The sequence below is a fragment of the Schistocerca gregaria genome, chromosome 4 (assembly GCF_023897955.1).
Source record: "Schistocerca gregaria isolate iqSchGreg1 chromosome 4, iqSchGreg1.2, whole genome shotgun sequence".
NCBI classification, from domain to species: domain Eukaryota; kingdom Metazoa; phylum Arthropoda; class Insecta; order Orthoptera; family Acrididae; genus Schistocerca; species Schistocerca gregaria.
The window spans coordinates 721,361,557-721,376,672 of NC_064923.1; the positions used below are offsets into that span (position 1 = coordinate 721,361,557).

Consider the following 15,116-nt stretch of genomic DNA (forward strand, 5'->3'; position numbering starts at 1 on the left):
AGACATGCTCTATCATGATATTCCAACAACTCCAGAGGACAAGCAGGAATGTACCATGCTTGCTGTAATTCTCTTCAGCAGGCAGCACTGGAAGCAGTAAATAATTCTATCATTCAACGAGTGCACCAGTGTATCGGTGTCCAGGGTCACCACTTTGAGCACCGTTGAATGTTCTACTCCTGGGCAGTGGTGCAGGAGAGTCAGTAAATTTTCTCTTATGTTTTTACTTGGTTTTCATTTGTTTTCTGACAATTCCAGCAAGTGGAAGAGTTTGTGATCCCGGGCTCAAAGTCAGTGTTGTGTTACATAATTAATAATGTTGTGTTTCAGGGGATGGTACACTGTGATACATTTTTGAATAGGTCTTTAGGAGAGGAAATGAATTACCAAATAAAAATTACAGGGTGCCATTTAAAAAAGTCTTACCGCTGTCCATATCATTAAAAAAAAAAAAAAAAGCTACAATGAAGGCAACCATGCTGATTGATGTCCCCCTGGCAGCTAAAGAACATTTGCTTGAAACATTTTGTAATTTGCATCTGGTCAAACAGATTTTTGGGGTGGTCAAGGTAAATGGGACACCTTGTATAATGACTCGTGTATGACAAAACTTTTCCACCTAAAAATCAACATAAAAACAACATAATTATGATAGAAAATAGAATGATGTATTACCCGAATGACGTGAGGAGCCAGTTCATGGAGCTGGTGTTTGCACCTACTTGTGCCTGTTGCACACTGCTAACTAGCTAACAAAGGCTAGACGTTACAAAGGGGAAGATCTGCACACTGTTCCTCATGTGATCAGTAATATAAATGATTAAAATTCACAAATATCATATGTGAAAATGTTTTAATGTAAATAGTATGAGACACTGAAAGCAACATAGTTTTAACCAATTTTTTGTGTCAATGTGCGCACATAATAATGTGGTTTTATAATGAGATGCTATTTTATTAAATTTATAAGGAATAGATTAGAGCAAATAGTATAACTTTTGGAATTGTTATGAAACCATTATATTTGTATGGTATGATTCATTATAATCATTTTTCTTTTATCATATGGGGGGGGGATCAAAAAGTTTACATTGAGGGTGTTGCTGCAGTGTATATGCAACACAGCATGACTCTGTTGTGGGTACAGATTCAGATGGTTCAAATGGCTCTGAGCACTATGTGACTTAACATCTGAGGTCATCAGTCCCCTAGAACTTAGAACTACTTAAACCTAACTAACCTAAGGACATCACACAACACCCAGTCATCACGAGGTGGGTACAGCAGCACTGGCATGTAGGCAAGGGATTAGTGTGGCATTCTGTCTGTCAAACATATATGCAGTGTGTGCTAAAATGTGAACTATGATGAAGTTATCACCAAATGGTTCTAAGCAAGACCTATGTGCTGTTGTCCTTTTCTTGGCTTTCGAAAGTCAAATACCGGTAGACATTCATCAGGGAATGAAGAATGTGTATGGGGCAGCATACCTGTCAGAAACCACCATTGTGGAATGGTGTGTCAAGTTCTGTGCTGGTCCCAATTTGACACAAGATGCTGGTCAGTCTAGGAGGCAAGCCTCATCCACTACACTGACTACCGAGTTAGGTGGCGCAGTGGTTAGCACACTGGACTCGCATTCTGGAGGACGGTGGTTCAATCCCGTCTCCGGCCATCCTGATTTAGGTTGTCCATGATTTCCCTAAATCGCTTCCGGCAAATGCCGGGATGGTTCCTTTGAAAGGGCACGGCCGATTTCCTTCCCCGGCCTTCCCTCACCTGAGCTTGCGCTCCGTCTCTAATGACCTCGTTGTCGACAGGACGTTAAACACTAATCTCCTCCTCTACTACGCTGACTCAAGTGAAAGATACTCGAGCACTCCCCCATAATCCTAATCACACCCCATGTGATTATCACACCTTCTGTCCCTTCCTCTCTCTCTCTCTCTCTCTCTCTCTCTCTCTCTCTCTCTCTCTCTTTACTTTATTTTTTTTTTTTTAAAAAAAAAGAAGCCTTGAAGGGTCAATGATTCCTGTTAGTTGATGATGTACAGCAGACAGTTACAGACTTCTTCACACATCAAAACATGGTATCTTCAAGTTGGTATGTCAGTGGGTAGGTACTTCTTATGAAGCAGTGAAGAAGACAGTGATTAGACAATGCAGTGGCAGTCTTCTCCAATGGTTACACTGGCTCACCAGCAAGAGAAGCTACTACTGTGGTGACGACACGAGCTTATGTGTATCTTCATAACGGCTATCGTGTCTGACCACGTGAGTCCTGTTTAACATAATTATTGCTCAATAGAACTGGGCTTTTCATGCTAGTACAACACCAATTGCAACACTAACTAATATTTCTTTTAAATACATGACAGATGGCAACATTTTTTTTGAATTGTTATCAGGTTTTATTGTAAGATGTTATTAAATTGTTTGACATGTTTTAATTAGTAGTGTCTGTCTGTACAAGTATGCAGGATATGTCTAGTCAACTACATTATACTGAGTTTAAAGGGAGACACGTACTGTATTGCACATCTGTGGGAGAAATAACACCTAGGTTGGCAGTGCAAGCCACATTGCGTCTCCATGGCGACAAGTGACATCCTGCACAGCATGATTGATTTATTTATTTATTTATTTATTTATTTACACGTCAAGTTCCATAGGACCAAATTGAGGAGCAAATCGCCAAGGTCATGGAATGTGTCAGTACATGAAATTACAACATAAAAGTAATAACAGATAAAAATAAAATGTTTTTAAACCCAAAAAAGTCAATCCATAAGTTTAAGTAAACACAATCAACAATACGAGGAGGATCAGCTTAATTTTTCAAAAGGAACTCCTCGACAGAATGGGAGTGACCCATGAGGAAACACTTCAGTTTTGATTTGAAAGGGTGTGGATTACAGCTAAGATTTTTGAGTTCGAGTGGTAGCTTATTGAAAATGGATGCAGCAGTATACTGCACACCTTTCTGCACAAGAGTTAAGGAAGTCTGATCCAAAAGCAGGTTTGATTTCTGACAAGTATTAACTGAGTGAAAGTTGCTTATTCTTGGGAATAAGCTAATATTGTGTCAAAATACCCTGGCTCGTGAATAGGGGTCAACAAGAGGTTCATGAACTTACACCACTTATTGCCCGAACTGCCAATTTCTGAACCAAATATATCCTTTTGGATGGAAAGAGTTACCCAAAAATATAATACCATATGACATAAGAGAATGAAAATAAGCAAAGTTGACTAATTTTCTTGTTGAACGAGCACTCACTTCAGATACCGTTCGAATAGTAAAAATGGCAGCATTAAGTCTTTGCACACAATCCTGAATGTGGGCTTTCCATGACAGTTTACTATCTATCTGAACACCTAGAAATCTGAACTGTTCAGTTTCACTAATCAAATGCCCGTTCTGTGAGATTAAAACGTCAGGTTTTGCTGAATTGTGTGTTAGAAACTCTAAAAACCGAGTCTTACTGTGATGTAGTATTAGTTTATTTTCTACAAGCCGTGAACTTAGATAATGAACTACACTGTGCTTGGCTGCAGTGCTAGACGCATAGGCAGTATCTACATCTCTGAATAGTTCATTCCAGCCCAAGGTGCTTGGAGTTGGTGGTCTCGTGTGCATGAGGTGTGCTTGTTTGTGTATATGAATGACGTGTGTCTCTCTTTTGTTGGTGAAGGCTGTGGATGGAAGCTTTATGTAAGTGTCTTTTAATTGTGCCTGTCTGCAACTTAACATGTCTTCTTTATGGTAAGTAGCAATCTGTCTTTTTCCTACATTGTTGATATTCTTACATGGAGTTACCATTGTTTGAGTAGCTTATTCATGTAAACACCAGAAGGCAGTTTTTAATCTTTAACTTTTAATCTTTAACTTTTAATCTTTTTAACTTTTAAAGTTTTTAAATGTAATAGTAGATGGTAAGCAGTTTTACATCATGTTTTTGTGTACATTATGACTTTTTTCTGTTTAAAAACACAATATTTGTTAATGTTAAACATTAGTACTACATATCATTTGAGATATGGTTGGTAGGGCTTCTCCTTTTTAACACCTTGCCACGCCTTTGCTAGTTAGTTAACAGTGTGTGACTGGCAACACTAGATGCTACACAGCAGCTCCATTAACTAGTTTCTCATGTAATGTGGAAAACACATTGTTCTGTTTTATATCATAATTATGTTACATTTATGTTGGTTTCTAGCAGGAAAAATGTTATCATAAATGTACTTCTCAGAGCCTGTGGTCTGATGATGGTTGTATAGAGCAAAAACAGTTGCCGAAATTGTGATCTGTACTGCTTTTTATTGTAAATTACAAGCAAATGTTAAATGTCAGGGATTGTGTGATCCCACATTCTATTTGATTAAAAGATACAGTTTGCAGTCAACATCAGTGCAAGTGTGTTCTTATTAATTTAAGGAATGACTGGATGCTGCCCTTGGAACAGTATAATTGATCGTCCATCAACACTTGAAAGTATCTATAAAGTTCCATAGTGCTAATGGCAGACCACATATGTCTATCATGATATCCGACTAAAAATTTATACTGCTAAAATAGTCAAGTGTGGAGTTGTCAAAAATTGAACATAGCAGAGATTCCAGTGTCTTCTTGTATGGGAGGGGCAGGGGTGGTGGCAGTTGTGCTACAATTAACATGAAACTTGATGTTGGTCAGTTTTGTCAACTGACGGTGTGATAGCTATCACTAAGCAATATTGGAAATGTAATTTTGAAACTTCAAACGAGTTTTGCCAATTGCACAGGAGAATGGGTACAAGAGCAACAGTATTAGGGCTAGATCAGGTGCCTGGTTTATGGTACATGAGTTAGGTGGTGTAATGGCAAGAGAATGAAATTGTATACAGGAAGACTGTGGTTCAAATCCCTGACCAACCATCGAGATTTAAGTTTCCTGTGGTTTTCCTAAATTGTTTAACACACTGCAGATAGATCTTGAGTTTACTCATGTTTTGCAGGCCATCCGTTACAGACTGATCTTGAAGTAACTCGTGTTTTCTACTGTGAGGTGTTTTAACTACGTTGTCTATTTAAGTGTTTACACCAATAGTCAATGCATCAAATATGATTGAATGAACAAATCTGAATTACTTTCAGAAGTTTTTCACTTGATTATTCAGATGTTTGTAGTGAGAATGAAGATCCAGATGACTGTGTAAATGAATGCTTGTTTGGTTCTGAAGATGATTCCATGATCATTAGTCTTATAAAGAAGCATAAGGTGGCAGTGTTTTCAACTGATTCTGGCAATACCAATGATTCGTTTGAAATGGTATCAGTCTTCCTCAGACACTGGCTGTGCAAGTGCGCAAGTGAGACTTGAGCACCATCTCGAATGTGTTAAGACAAATGCTGTGATGATTCCTTCCAAAAAGGACTGGGGCGATTTCCATGCACATCCTATCCCAAATCTGAGCTTGTGTTTCATCTTTAATGATCATGATATAATATCCTTTCTTGGATTCCATGAAAGCTTTCAAAGTCAGTGGGGAAAAAATTCAGATTTTGCAAGTGTTACAACTTGAGTCTAGATATGCCAAATAGTCCTATTGCTGTGGAGATGGCTTAAGGTGCAATCTAAGGCTAGAAAGGAAACTGTTAAGAAGACCAAAATATTTTATTGTAATGTAACTGGGTAGATAAAAAAATCCACTCACCTAGCAACAACAGGAGAAAACACACAAATTTTAAGGAAGTGTATGAGCTTTCGGAGCCAGTGGCTCTTTCTCCTGGCAGAAGGATTGAAGGGGAAGGAAGAGATATGAAGAAGGAAAAGGACTAGTGAGGTTAGGAAATGGGGACAGTTATGGGAAAGTCACCCAAGACCCTGAGTCAGGGGAGACTCAATGGATGGGGCGAGAAGGAAAGGAAAGACTAATTGCTGGGGACTGCACCAGGTGAGATTTGAAAATCTGGGAAATTAAAGCTGAAAGTTAGTGTAATAATTAAAGGAGAGATTACTGACAAAACAACATGTAATCTGAAATACTTTCAGATGTTTCTAATGAGAATTAAGATCCAGATGACTCTGCGAATGAATGTTTGTATGGTTCTGAAGATGATTTCAGTAACAGATACATCCTTAGTCCTGTAAAGAAGCTTAATTAAGGTGGCATTGTTTTCAAGTATTCTGGTTCTCTTTCTTTCATTTCAAAAGGGACTCTTTCATTTCAGAAGGTTTAATACTATGACAAAATGAATCATTCATAAGAACAAAATCAACTTCATAAGAGCGGAAACTAAATTAGAAGTGCATTATACATGTTGAGGAGGGGGAGGGTGGGGGCAATAGACTGGTCAGAAAACAAAAGACCTATGGTCCATCTTTAAAACCTCAGGTCCCTCAGAACGACTAACACCTCAATACATAGAACTTCCTACCCCACACATACCACATACTCACATCTTAACCCAATTGCCCTGGTCTTCCCATTGTTGCTGGCTTCAAAGCACCCACTGAATGTATATCTGCCTTATTTGGTCAACAGCTGGATCCTATAGTACGGAGACTCCCATCCTATATTACACATACCGATCATTTCCTAAATCATCTGAAATCCGTGTGTGCCCCCTGCTCCTGCCTCACACCTAGCTTGTCACCATTGACACTATATCCCTCTATACCAACATCCCCCACATATATTGTCTGTCTGCTGCAGCATCCAACTGATTCCAAATCTATGACATCCTTTCTACTCACCTTAAACAATTTTATACTTATGAATAACCTTTTCATATATTGCTTGAAAATAGCTTTTCTGGGATCGAAGAATGTTCAGCCCCTGTGTTGGATTAGACACATTGATGACATCCCTGCCATATGGACTCATGGTGAGGCTAACATGTGAAAAATTTATGGACTCTATACATACATTCTCCACATTAAATTTCCTAATCCCATACCACTTTTCTTGATATTGACCTCATCCTCACTGCGGGTCAGCTACATACTTTTGACATTCCCTTTTATACAGTCTTGGCATTCAAGGCAAAAGTATTTGGTTAGATGCATTCTCTCTACAGTGGTACAGCACCTCCCCACTTCAGCCTTCAATTGACATACTTACCCACCGGTCTAGTTTAAAAACAGATTTCCCGGACCATCACATCCAATCCTGGTACTGCTGATCCTCCCAAAAAACAACTTAGGAGGAGTATACCTCTTGTCGTTCAGTGCTATCCTATTCTGGAACGTATTTATCAGCTATTTTGACAAGGCTATGACTTCCTAAAATCATGCCCTGAAATGAGGTCCATTCTGTCTGACATTTTGCCCACCACACCTAGAATAAAATGTTAAATCAAAAACACTTTCAGCTGTCTATATTTCCAATTTTATTTTTGTTGCCAGTTTCAGTATTACACTATGCCATCTTGAGGCCCTTGATTGATGTGTGGGAAGAATCCTAACTCTTTACAATCGAAATACGGGCCAGCATATAGTCATTGGTATCTGTAGATTTCTTTTCAACAACACTGTCCCTGTGTTAATCAACTGCAGACTGTGCAATTGATGAACAAAGGGATGGCATTTTTAAAAAGAATTGTACTAAAGGTGGGATTCTTCCTACATGTTGGTCAGGGGACTTGAAGATTGTATAGTGTGGAAACTGGTAGCAAAACTAAAATAAAATTGGAAGTATAGACTGCTGAAGGTGTTTTTGATTTGACACTGTATACTGAACAGCCAAGGTCGCGTAACCATCCTGTATGAAGGACGACTTAATGCCAAGAATAGTTTGTTTTGTCTCCCCAATATCTGCAATATCCTGGTCAGACCCTATGTTCCTTCTGCATCCATTTCCATATCCTATGGCTCCTACATGTGTGTCTGTCTCCACTGTTAAGACTTGACTATGCACTCTCCTACCACTACCTACACCAGCACTGTAACTGGTAAAAACATGTACTGTCAAAGGGAGAGCCACTTGTGGAATGACACATTGTGTACCAGCTGTTACATAAACACTGTTTGGCGTTCTATGTTGTGACTATCACAAAGTTATCAGTTAGGATGAATGGGCATAGACAGAAGGTGTATACTGGCAACACCCATTATCTTGTTGCTGTACAACATGACAGGTGACACTATGCTGCCTGTTTCATAATACTTGCCATCTGGATTCTTCCCTCTGACAAGAGTCTCTCAGAACTCCACATGTGGGAACTGGCATTGCAACATGTGCTCGGTTCTCGCCACCCAACTAGCCTTCATTTACATTAATTTCTGTGGTCTCAGGATTTCTTCTCCGCAACTATTACTTTCTTCACTCCCTTTTTGCTTTCTACATATCTTTATTTTGTTATCGCTTCCCCCACCCACCTCTACCATGTATAATGCACATAGCTTTCTGCTCGTGTCAACTCTTGCATGCTGTTTTGTCAGTTATCTCTGTCTTCCTTATTCCCCTATTTTCAACTTTTAAATTCTCAGGTTTTTAAATCTCATCCAGTGCAATCACCAACAATTGTTCTTACCTTCTCATTCCATCCGGTAAGTATCCATGACCCGGTGTTGGGGATAACTTTTCCACAGCTCTCTCCCTTTTTCCCAATTCTCACCAGTCCTTTTACTTCATCCTTCTTCCTTTGCCTTCAACCCTTCTGCCACGAGGAGGACTGGCTCAAAAAGCTTGCACATTTTCTTAAAAATTATGTGTTTTTCCCTGCCATCACTTGGTGAGTTAGATTTCTTTTATTTGCCCAATTAAATTATATTTTCAAAATATATTTTGACAGTTATGTCATAGGAGTGAATTACCAGAACTAATACAAAGCTCGGTGGGCTGTTTTTTGGCTAAGTGCTTTGCTCAGCCTTGCCATTTGTGATTTGGGAAAGAAAATTGGCGTGAACATTAGGTAAACATTTGAGACTGCTACTAACACTGGTGTGAAGATGCTAGTTTTTGAACCATACAAATAGCCCTTGCCTGGATGAAGCATGCTGTGGAATGTGGTAAAGTATTGTTTGGGTAATCATTTGGGAAGGGATGCGACTGATGTGTTGCCACTGACCTTGTTACATCATGTGTACCATGGTCAGCACATGATTAGTGGTGCTTTTGTGGCATATTACGACAGACACTCATTTGCTTAAAGCAGTATCCAGCAGATCCCATTATTTTCCCATATTTTCAATAGCTTTATGCTGCTGAAAGCAGAGCTCTAAAAGAAATGTAGTTCAGGTTGAAAGAGATGGTATCAAAGCAAAATATTGCAGCTTTTGCCGAGCCAAGGTTTTGGAAGAAGTTGCCTTTAATAATTTATATCAAAACATTGTTAGGCTTATAAATAGAAATATTGAAATAGTGATATAAATACAGAAAATGAAAGGGCTAGTGGAATATATTTAAATTCACAAAAATTATGTAAATATAATATTTATATTGTCTGCTTCATAAATCTTATCTCACTTTTCTTCATGTCGTGTATAACTAAATATTATGGCCAAGTTACTATGCATGATTGTGGTATTCAGTATTTTTATTTTATTATCTAATCTTAATTTTCATTGTAGTACAGGAAGTGCAGTGTCTACAAATAAAAATTATTCTGAATACGATATCAGTTTCCACAAAGTGCCGAGCTTTATAAAAACTGTGTTAAATTATTCAAATTAAGTATCTGAAGTGAAGTGAAGTGTAGCCAGTGCACATATTGTTCGATAATATCAAGGAGAATAATTTAGGAGAGTTATTAAAAATTTAATTCTAATGTTTGATGTAGTAATTAATCCTGTTTGTCCAGATCAGACAGCTAAATAGGAAGTCATAAACCCAAGAAGAGTTGAAAAGTGGGTGCAGTGGTAGATGCAGTGCAAAATATGTCTATGAAAATTTTCATTTTGTACAACTTTTGATTTTTAATCTATTGTTTTGTTAGGTCCTCACAGGAATTCAGATTTTGACTTGAAAATACGACGGCTTACGGATATGGGAATAGAAGATCATCAAGCACGAGTAGCCTTATCGTCATACAACTGGGATCTGGAGAGAGCCACAGAACAGCTCTTCAGTTAGTTAACGGTGTCATCTGTGAAATGACGAGAATTAACTGATGTGAAATAGTTATATTCATATTGTCACCTCTTTGGAATCCATCCTTAAGTGCAGTTATGCAAGTCATGTTATGAAACGGAACATTGTCACATGGCAGTCAAGTAGTTTACTAATGTATGTATACTGTGAAAATGGATGGAGGGTATGTGAAATGTAAATACGAATATAATACCTTACATGTATGCAAGTTGTCATTTTTAAGTTTTCTTTTTGTTTTGGAATTTGTACACTAAATAAACTGAATTAAGTAACACTATAACAACAGTCTGTTAGCTTATGTCAGTTGTAGTGCGCATGCGCACACACACACACACACACACACACACACACACACACACACACACACACACTGAAGTTTTTATTTTGCTGTAATGTAAAGAATAAAATAGGTATTTACAGTTGCCGCACATGTAGTTGTTGAGTAAAAGATTAAACCTTGGAAGACCATGGTCTCAGACATTATTATAATTTTGTTCCATAAGAAAAAATCTCCTGGAAATTTGTTATGAAACTGTTGTTACTGCCGATGATAGTGCTCCACGTAAAAAAGTAAAGATGTTTATGCTGTAAGCAATAGCCATGAATATTCTCATTTTTTAAAGAGTCAGAAAATGATAAGATTCACAAATATTAAAATGATTGTATTGTTTTACTCAACTCTAATTTGCTATTTCTGCCTCATTTTATTGTAACAAGAACATTCCATACCAGTGATTACACAGTTTAAGTTCATTTGCTAAGTTAAACATATAACTTCTGCTGTTGTTGGCTGCTGTTCTTGTTTATTGTATAAAACTCTGTTTCCTGTCTTTTTGTATACAGCACATTTTATTTACCTTTTTTCTCACAGCCCTGAATGCTTTCCCATATCCATTAACCAGTTTCTTAACATAACACTAAACAGTATTCCTAATGTTGCCCATCTGGTTGCGTAAACAGTAACAAATGAGAGTTCTCACATTGTCGGAAATTAATCAGGTGTGTAAACAGAAGTCCAGTGAATATCAAAATAAAATGTAACAATGAAAATAGTAAGGAAACATGTAACCTACAGAATGAGGAAATCTTACTCTGAAAAGGAATATTGTTGCTTGAAACTTTAAGCCATCATCACAATTGTGCTGCTACCTGCAATTGAGAGTATGAACCAACTTGACTATGATACACACATCTATTGTTTTTTGAGAGTATTTTGTAACTTTTTAGTGTTCTTAAAAAGTAGAACTATAGCCAAGGGTGGACTGAGACCTTTCCATTCCACATGCTTGTATATTGGTTGTAGGTTGTACCTGTTACTTAACTTTTAATTAATAATACAGAAGAAAAACATGAGTACTCATTTTTTCTTTCGTATCAAAAACCATATAGGCTATGGTGACAATAAACTAAACTCAAAGAACAAATTATGCAATTTGTCCATCCCCTGAAGATTGAGCACAGGCTCTGAAACACATGAAAAGAAAAAAAAAAAAAGCTCAATTACGGTTGTTTTATTCTCGTGCCTGGTAAGCTTAAGGTGTGGCAACGTTCTTTCATATACGATGTGCTCCTTATGAACAGACACTGCCATCTTTGAGAATGTTTGTTTGTCCAGTTCACTTAACTATGTTATTCCCAGACATAATAAGTTGTGCATTTGATAGCACGTAAAGCTGACACAACGACAAACACACACTTATCTCTTTCTATCATTTTCAGTAATGTGCTTGATGGCTGATAGAAACTACATACAAGTTTCAGATCTAATAGTTGGCAGTGAAGAAAGTATAGTGGTATATAAAGAACATGAGCGACAAAGATGAGTTAAACAGGTGTGCCTCATTCTTCTTCTATACGTGCAGGAAGTCACCGATTGTGTGGGGAGTATTTTTTTTTGCCAACAGTGCATTAAACTTCCTTTAATTGTAGAAATGAACATACAGACATGGTTGTTCTTCCATAGATTTTTCTGCGCACATGTAAAGTTTGTTATATTGGCTGTGTGTGTGAATTAGCCTACATCAGTGGGATGGTGCAGCCTGTTGGCATGCAGCGGAGACCACAAATTTCACGAATGTCTCTGACTACATAATAAAATTGGTGGTGGCAAAACAAATGCGGTAAACATATATAGTTCAAGGAGGCTTGCATGCTAGCTAGACAGTCAGTTAAATAAGATACAAGAGGTGATTGAGATAGATGAGCAATCTACCAGCATAAACCGTGGTGGAACCAAACAAGCTTCCACTGCCTTGTTGGCTGCTACAAGTAGGTAGCATATGGACAGACTGTGCTTATGAGGCTGTGCTGAATTTATGGCTGTAAACTCACTGAAGGCTTAAAATTCTGTGACCAATCATAACAGCCACTGGATGTAGCAGTAGCACCTCCACATCACAAAAAGCAACTCACTTGCAAATGCTGCTCAATCAGCCAATACAACATGTCACAAATTGAAAACAATAAAAAACATCACTACTACCATTTTCTTTACATCCAGTCATGTGGAAAATTTTATTACATACTGTTACTCCTTTTTGGTTAAGGAGAGAAATTGGTTTAATTTGCATTATTCCATTAGTATTACATAATCTGGTGAAGACTATTTACGGTAGTGACTTAAATGTTGTTAGTTCAGAATTTTACAATATGATGCACTCAACAACCTATAAGAATTGTATTAAAACTTGAGTGTATTGTTGAATAGTGATATTATGACAAACTGAATAGGGGAAAGTTTTACCTAGTAAGGTAAACTAGTATCACAGCCAGAGTGCTATCTGAAACATGCCTAGAGAGAGAGAGAGAGAGAGAGAGAGAGAGAGAGAGAGAGAGAGAGAGAGAGAGAAAATATGCTCTTGTATTATTAGAAGTGGCGCACTGTCACTCTCTAAATGTCTAGAACAATTTAATGCTGATTGGCACTTGTGTTCAACAATTCATCTTTCAGTGTGCCAGCATTCGTCTTCAGTGTATGAATTTATATCTTTTCTAAATAAATCCTTTTTGAGTTTTGATGCTTTGTTTTCTCATAAAACACAAATGAATATGTTCTCTTTCCAACTATGTTTTGTTATTCACATGTCGTACCTCATTTAATGTGTTACTTTTTAAAAACGAGAGTTGTTGGGTAGAATAATCTTTCTTAGTGCTTCTGTGCTAACCTGGAACACAAATCCTGCGTGACAAAAGGCATGTAGTTTTCTCAACAGCTAATATTTCTTTGTAGCATTCTGAAAGTGCTGCCTAATAGCACTTTCCTCAGTATTAATACCCTATCAGATGCAAAACATTGACTTACTGAACATTTTGAAAGTGTTTTCTACTCTCTTTCTTATTGTCACTAAATTCAGTGAAATTAACAACTGTCCACCACGCCTAAGACATATTGTCTGTTGTCTATTTTCTATGTGTGCTGTGCAGAGGTGAGCTAAAATGTAGCAGTACCTAATTGTCACAGGATAAAGTTAATCCTGCTATAGCTGGGATCTGAGCACGCTTTGTGAGGCAATAACTCTGACTTTAATTGCAATACAGATGTTAGTTTGATTCTATATATGATATTCTTTTGTTACAATATGAGAGAAGGAAAGTTCCTACTAGCCATATAGCGGAGATGCTGAGCTGCGATAGGCACAATAAAAAGATTCACACAATCATAGCTTTCGGCCATTAAGGCCTTTGTCAGCAGTAGACACACAAACACCAATGGTAGTCACACATACCCACGCACACACACTCACGCAAGCGCAACTTGCACACACATCTGCAGTCTGAGAGAGCTGAAACTACACTGCCACTTTTGTTATAAACTTAATCCAAAACTTTCAGTTAGTCATCAAGGAAAAAAATTTGCACTATTGGTAGGCTATCATTATATGTTTTTATTCAAGAATTTCATCATTTATAGGCCTTTATAGCTGGACTGTTGTACATTATTCTTCCTTTTCTCCACAAAACTTCTTGCAATGATCTATGAATCACTAACAAGGTTAAATTTGGTTTTTAATGTTAATGTTTTTCCAGTGTACAAAGTGTTCTTAGTTTTTGATGATGCCTGCTGTTATCTGCAGTCTTTTCAAATTCGGTGTTGTCTCTTATAGTGAGATATGGTATCATTTAACTTAAACCTTGAGCAGTGCGTCAACCAGACACAAAGTTGTACTGTTCAGTTCCACTGTTGTACAATTGTGAGCCCATACCTATTCCTTCATTATTGCTTCAGCTTACACGTGATATGCTGTGTTGCCATACATATAAGTAAGCTGCAGTGATATAAAATAAACAGTGAGCTCGGTGAGGAGAAATTTACAACCCCTGCAACAAAATGCTCTAGATTCTGAGCTAACAGCACGATCCCACAATGAGACAGTTGTTTATGAGGTAATTAGTAATTGAATAAGTCTTTGGTTGGGATCTGATGCAGCTGTGCGGTTTAATGCTTCAAGTGGCTCAGTATCATGTGGTAACAGTTGCATGCAGTAACAGAGTGATATAATGACAGTTTATTTTCTTATTGTTTAGTTAAACAGTGATTTGGCTCATAATAACATTTATTTTTTCACTGTTAAAGTAAAAGAATTTTAAACCGTGATGGTACCTTGGTAACATACAGTTATTGTTTACATGTGTATAAAGTACGCTGTGCATATGCTCGTGATAACAAAAATCAGCACACCTGCTTGAGGGTTAAAGATTAAGCCAGATCCAAAGTGATTATAATTAAATTTCCAGTTCAAAAAGCTGCAAAATGTTTATTTCAAAAACATATATATTGCCATCCCCAATATACTCCCCTCCTCTATCCCTGCAATGCTCCATGTGACTTTTCCATTGATGGAAACAGTGCTGGAAGTCTTCCTCTGTGAGCTCTATGATGACGCATGCCGCTTTTTTTCTTCCACTGCTGCAGCAGATTGAAATCTTGTTCCTTTTAATGCAAATTTGACTTTGGGGAGTAGATAAGTCACGTGGTGCTAGGTGAGGTATTCTTCAATTATCTGGTAATGGTTAGGGCATAATAGTACTTTACCCACATCA

General features: G+C 37.6%; 1 protein-coding gene across 1 annotated transcript in view; it reads left to right on the forward strand.

Moving 5' to 3' along the window:
- The window catches only part of LOC126365816 (ubiquitin-conjugating enzyme E2-22 kDa), a 98,269-nt gene extending 87,363 nt beyond the window's left edge, over positions 1-10,906 (forward strand). Inside the window, exon 5 of the mRNA XM_050008408.1 lies at positions 9,922-10,906. Coding sequence (XP_049864365.1) covers positions 9,922-10,058 — 137 coding nt within the window. The 3' untranslated portion in view covers positions 10,059-10,906. The remainder of the gene's footprint in view (positions 1-9,921) is intronic.
- Positions 10,907-15,116: the final 4,210 nt, after the last annotated feature.